The sequence below is a fragment of the Hirundo rustica genome, chromosome 2 (assembly GCF_015227805.2).
Source record: "Hirundo rustica isolate bHirRus1 chromosome 2, bHirRus1.pri.v3, whole genome shotgun sequence".
Lineage (NCBI taxonomy): Eukaryota > Metazoa > Chordata > Aves > Passeriformes > Hirundinidae > Hirundo > Hirundo rustica.
The window spans coordinates 82,504,701-82,510,700 of record NC_053451.1 but is presented as its reverse complement, the minus strand read 5'-3'; the positions used below and the strand labels follow the sequence as shown (position 1 = coordinate 82,510,700).

The following is a 6,000-nucleotide window of genomic DNA, read 5'->3' as shown; positions in this document are numbered from 1 at the left end:
ACGGAAAGTTGTGCGCGGAGCTCCGCGCCAGTGGGAGCCCGGCCCGGCCCGGCCCTTATCCGCGCCACGGCGCGGAGGTGGCCGCTGCCGCGCCGCGCCGGCAGCCGGGCTCCCCGGGGTGCTGCGCTCGCAGCGGCGGGCAGGGTGCGGGGGAGCCCCGTGCCTCCCGGCCCTGCCGCTGTTCTCCGCTCTTTGAACGGCAGCGTACTCGGGAAACAGTTTTAGCAAAGGCTGGGTTTTAATGCTTATTTAATTTCATTCCCCTCCCCCCCCGCCTCCGACTTCGCTCCATCTGAACCCGCCGCGCCTCCCGCACAGCCCCGGTGTGAGAGAGCGAGGGGATTCAGCGCACGCCGGGCAGCGGCCGCCCGCGGCGCGGCGCGCAGGGCCAGGGGGGTGTTCCCTGCCGGCCCGCTCGGCGGGGCTCGGCGCGGCCCCGCCCGCCGCTCGGCGGTAAGTGACAGGCGCGGCGCCCAACCAGCGCGGCGGCCCGCCGGCGGCCCTATGAGCGGCGGCGGCGGGGCAGCGGGGCCGCGCTTATATGGCTACGGCAGCGCGCTGCCGCCGGCCGCGCTCCTGCGCCGGGGACTCGCAGCGGCCGTGGCGGGGGTTGGAAGCGCCGTGGTGGGAACGACAGTGGCTGGCGCCGCTCCTCTTGCCTCGTTCCATTTATTTTCCTCCGCGGTGGGTTGCGCGTCGGCGCAAGTTCCGCACCCACCGTTTCTCCTTCTCAGTCGGCCGCCGCGGCGCGCAGTGCAGATCGCGCAACGGGAGAGGGACGATTTGACGCCGCGACCGCTCCGTCCCCCGATTTGGTTAATTTTATTTTTTATTTTTGTAATCATTGTTGTGTGCCCTGTTTCTTTCCTTGCTCCGCTCCGTGGTCTTTGCCGGCGACAAGGACAGCAGTGCCCCTCGGGGAAGCCGGAGCCCTGCGGATGTGCCCCCCGGGACTGGGGGAGCTGACTCGGAGTGGATTTATTGACTCGCGGTTGCTTCCGAGCTGCCCGAAACAGCCCGGGCTGGTGCCCGTGCGGATTGCAAACTACGGGGAGCAGTGAGAGACATAAGGAGGAGCCGTCCGCCGAAGCTGTGTCGTTTTCCCCTCGGCCCTTTTATTTCTCCCGCCACCCTTTATTTAACCTCTTTTAATTTATTTTTTTGTTGTTGTTGTTTTACTCCTTTTCTCGCGGGCCTTAGACACTGTGAACGCGTATGGCGCTCTGGATCCTAATGGGAGTTGGCAGTTTGAGTGGCATCTTCCAAGGCAGCCGGGAGACCCCCACTAAGAGGAAGGACTGAGGCGTTGGCTTTTTTTTTTTTTTTTAATTATTATTATTGTTTTTTGCTATCGCTGTTACTTCGGAGGTGGCTTGGATCTGTCCTCACAGGAGCTATTCCTACATGCGAGTGGCATACATGACTCAGTAGATCTACTTGCAGCTCTCGCCAAGTGCATCGTCGACTCTTACTGTGCTTTTTTAAAATTTTTTCTTCAATTTTTTTTTTTAATTATTATTATTACTCTGTTTTCCCCTATCAATCATCCCGGCTGTTGGGATACCGGGCACCCACCCTGCTGTTGCTGCTCAGGTGCGTGGGAAGGCGCACGGCGGAGTTGCTGAGGCTCCGGGGAGGGACTCGGTGCCGCCTGCGACCATGGCAGCGCGGAGGCGAGATGCCTCCGCCTGGAAGTACTGCTGGGGAGCCGTGATGGTTTTATGCAGAACTGCACTGGCGCGGTCCATCGTTTTAGACCCCATATATTGGAATTCCTCTAACCCCAAGTAAGTTTCCATCCGCTGCCGCCTGCCGTCTCCCCGGGGACCGGCGCTGTCCTCGTGCGCGGGGCAGGGACGGGACGGTGCCGCAGCTCGGCCGCGGCCGCCGGGAGACTCGGGGTCGGGGCGGAGTGCACTAGCGGAGAGCGGAGGCGGCGGGGGCTCCGGCCGTGGCTGGCAGCGAGGTCCGGCCGTTCCTGAGGCTCGCTCTCCGTGTCACGGCGGAGCTGCCCCGTCGCCTCTTGGCCCCGGCGGGAGGGAGGAGGGAGGGGAGGCCGGGCCGGACCGGGGCGGCGGACCGGGGCCGGGGCTGGGAAGTGGTGCGGCTGTAATAGGACAAAACGTGCGGGCAAAGGTCCGGGCTCGCCCGGGCTGGAGCAGCAGAGGAGCCGGGCTGCACTGAGTTGCCAGGAAAGGGTGATACTCTCCAACTTCTCCGTCTGCAGATGCAAACTCATCCCATTGACTCCAGCGAAGTTACATCTGCTTATAACAGGGCTAAATTTGGTTGTGGAGTTGATGGTATCAAGGCACATGTCAGTGAGTAATGAACTAAGCATTACCCATCACACAACCATTTAGTGTCATTCTTCATTAACAAACCCAAGCAAAAATGTACGTGCGTTCCCAAGACCTCACTTTTAAAGCAGTCTTAAAAGAGATGCGTTATCTTTAAATAAAAAACCAAAGCAGCAACTTCTTTATTTAAACGTACAAAATTATTGCTGTTAGAAAGAGGAACTTTTAGAAAAGTGGGCCGTCCTTCTAAAGAGAAGTCTGAGGCAGTGATGTAAAGCTACTTAGACTTCTCTTTTGTCTCCTTGGATTTTTAACATACAAAATGGAAGTTGGCTTTGTTCACTTGTGAGAGCCTCTGAACTTTTGTGATTAGAATCACTAGTTTGGAGAACAAAAATCACGATAAGAAGAAATAGACTCAAATGAGTTAAAGGAATTTTAAAGCAGAAATGCTTTAAAAGGTTTTTAATATGCATGCTCCATCTTCAGTTATATATATTTAAAATTAAATCATACGCAATGTGTTAATTGAATTTAGCATTTCCCATTAACTCCAGTAAGTACATGTCTTGTTTTCCCGGGGGAGTTTGTAGAGGAAATGTTAGGTGGTGATGTGACAAGTATGAATGAAGTATTTCCTGGATCAGGGATTAATCCTGCGCAGGTGTCAGAATCTCTCGGAGTTTGGTGATGATTTCGAAGTTGGAATTACGAGTAGCATCTCAAATTTACCAAGTAACTCTGCCTTACAGTCATCATCTATTGTTGCTTTCACTAAAGGAGAAAATTACTATAGATTTCTGCCTGTATTATTTTTTAATACTTGCTCTGTTTTTCTTCACCAGGAAGTTTACTGATCTTTTATAAAAAAAAATAATTCTAAAAAAACCAAACCTGTCAGGAGCACGGGGCTCAATTCAGAGTCTTTATTTGTAATATTGATTGACAAATGCTTATTTTTTTTACATGCACCAGGTGGGAAGCCTGTTAAAATTTACGTCCAGACACTGGCTCAGCACTTCTATGATGCTGCATAGCTAAAGCCTTTCTTTGGCTTAAGAAAGGCGCGGCATCACATCCGAGGATAAAGCGGCCCGGCCGGTTATAAGGCGGGCTTTATAAGGCTGTTGAGGCTCTCGAAAGGCAAGGGTTGAGAGCCGGGGTTGCATTGCAGGAGTGGGCCTGCTGTGCTGGTGGAAAACAGCCTTGGCTCGGCCTAGGAGGAAGGGGAATGCTTTTGCATCCCAGCCCGCGCTGGGTTTGTGCCTACAGAGGTCACTCTTCCAAAGCAGAAGAGCCGGCTGCTCGGGGCTCTCCGCTGCCAGCCCCAACCTGCTTTCGCTTTTTTTTCTTTTTTTTTTTTTTTCTTTTTTTTTTTTTTTTTTTAAACGTACCTTGATCGCTTTTATTAACCATCAGTGAAACGAAAGCGTCAGAGCAGCTGAATTCAGCCCATCTCACCGAGCCTGGGGATATGCTTTTGTCAGACACGATTTGTGTTTCCATTTAGTTAATTCTAAACGGTTTGATTACAAAAAAGGTTTGAATGTTGTTAATGGTAGATCTAATGATAATATCTAATTACTTTTTCAACTTAAATGCACGCTTAAAAATAGGTTGTGTTGCTGATGTAATTGAATTTTCTTGAGTGATTCATTGAGGCTTAATCACCACAGTGAAGAAGTATACTATTAAAATTAGTCTTTTCAATTGCTGGGGCTAGTGATTTATAGGCCTCTTGGAGGCCCGGAGTTTGAGGAGACTTGCAAATGCATTCCTGATACTGCTGCTGGTGAGGCAGCTCTACTTCTCCGAGCAGAATTTCTTACTAATTCTTCTCACACTTTTTTGCCTGAAGGATCCTGAGCAATTTGTTCTTAGATAAGGTTGTCTTCACTCTGGATTCAAGCTGAATGTTAGCTTGGGAGGGAAAGCTGTTGAATAGATCATGGCATGGTATAATAATAAAGCTCCTTTCTAGGTTTGAAATAATAACTATCTTTGCTGTGCGGTGCTGGTTAATTTATTCAGGGAAGCTGTGCATTTAACTCTATTGAAAGTCTCAAGACATAAATCTGCTGAACAGGTAGGCAATTAAAATGGGAGAAGTTGTTAGGTTAATATGAAGTATGAAATAATAAATTTCAGGTTATGTATAAACTGAACTAGTTTTGCACTGAGGCCTAGAGGTTATAATTTCTAGCAGGTGGCTAGGATGGAGAGTATGCAGTAGCTATTTGAACACAGAGCTCCCCTCCCTGTTCTCCCCTTACATTTTTAGAGATCTGCTTCATTGCCTTGACCGAATCATGAGATTGAAGTGACCTCCATAAAATAATTATACCTATGACTTTTTTTGCTTGGGAGGTTAAACACTGTTGTTGTAGATGGTCTTGGCAGACTTTATAGACTTATCTGAAGAACAGTAGATCACCTGATCTTGAAAACAGGAAAAATTACTCTAGATTTAACTTCTGTTGACAGGTTTTAACGGGAGACTTTCTGCCTGTGTTGTTTTTGCCAAGACAAACAATGTATGCAGATAGCATGGATTACCTCAGTTTCACATCACAAGGGCTCGTCACTGCCTTTGACACTCAGGACCACACGAAATGTTCTGGGGGGCCTTTTAGTGAAGCAGCAGAGAAATCTCATTCAAAAAAGCATCGCATATGTCTAAGTGTCACTATTTCCCTGTGTTCTATGGGCCAGTGAGCAAGGCGGTTCTCCTGAGTGACATGTGGAAGGTTATCCTCATAAGTGTTGCCTTTGACACTGATTAAGTTAGATTATATAGCTGTTTTTCTCTCCCTCTGATAACCAGTTATATATGGGATATTTCACAGACTGCCTCTGAATGAATGCTAGCATGTCAGAAACTGATAAAATAAACTGCAATTGATGACTCTGTTAAATGTTCTATTCAGCAGCATATAGACTAGTCTGCTTCTCATTGTATCTGAAATTCTTATTTTTGTAGGTAAACAAATGCGCATTCACTACTGATTGAATAGCCCCTTGAACTATGCTCTGCAGTTTGCATTTGGGTTAATCTTGTCGGTTTTAATACAGAGGGGAAAAAAGGAGAAAGCACCAGGGGTGGAATTGTTAGTGCTTTCACATCCACATTCCTCACATTTTGTCAGGATGATAAACTGTAGGTAATGGACAGCCCTTGTTTCACAGGACAGGCAAGCCAGCCAGAGCACAAAGAGCTTGCTAAAACGGTATCTCACAACATGTTTGGGAGGCTCTCAGCTAGACAGGAATTTATTTGGGAGTCCTGTGCTGTGGGACTGCACTTTCTAACCTAAGCAATTACAGCTTCAAGCTGAAGAAACAGGAGTGGAAGGTTAAAATGTTTTAAACACATGCTCCTAAATTGTACCCAAAACATAGCTGTTGACATAGCTTGGCGTGCTAATAGATGGAGCGAGTGGTGGCTTCCAGTCAGTCCGTTTGATAGTTCTAGTTCATTTGTAGCCAGGTCTCAGAAGCACAAGTGAATTAGCAGAAGGAATTCGGAATAAACTGAAGGCCGATTTCTAGAGCTGGTTATTTTTGCCAGCCTTTTATATGTAGAGTATAATTGCTATATTATTTATAGTAATTGTCTTAAAACGTGTTATCTGTAAGCTGTGCTACATTATTTCACTTTGTTTAATGAAGTAATTGTCTTCAGAAAGGCGGTGACTAAAAG

At 48.4% G+C, this 6,000-nt stretch overlaps 1 protein-coding gene across 1 annotated transcript in view; it reads left to right on the top strand.

The window, feature by feature from the left end:
- Window positions 1–566: 566 nt before the first annotated feature.
- EFNB2 (ephrin B2) overlaps window positions 567–6,000 on the top strand; it is a 45,526-nt gene continuing 40,092 nt past the window's right edge. The window contains exon 1 of the mRNA XM_040056532.2: window positions 567–1,787. Within this exon, the coding sequence (XP_039912466.1) occupies window positions 1,660–1,787 (128 nt within the window). The 5' untranslated portion in view covers window positions 567–1,659. The remainder of the gene's footprint in view (window positions 1,788–6,000) is intronic.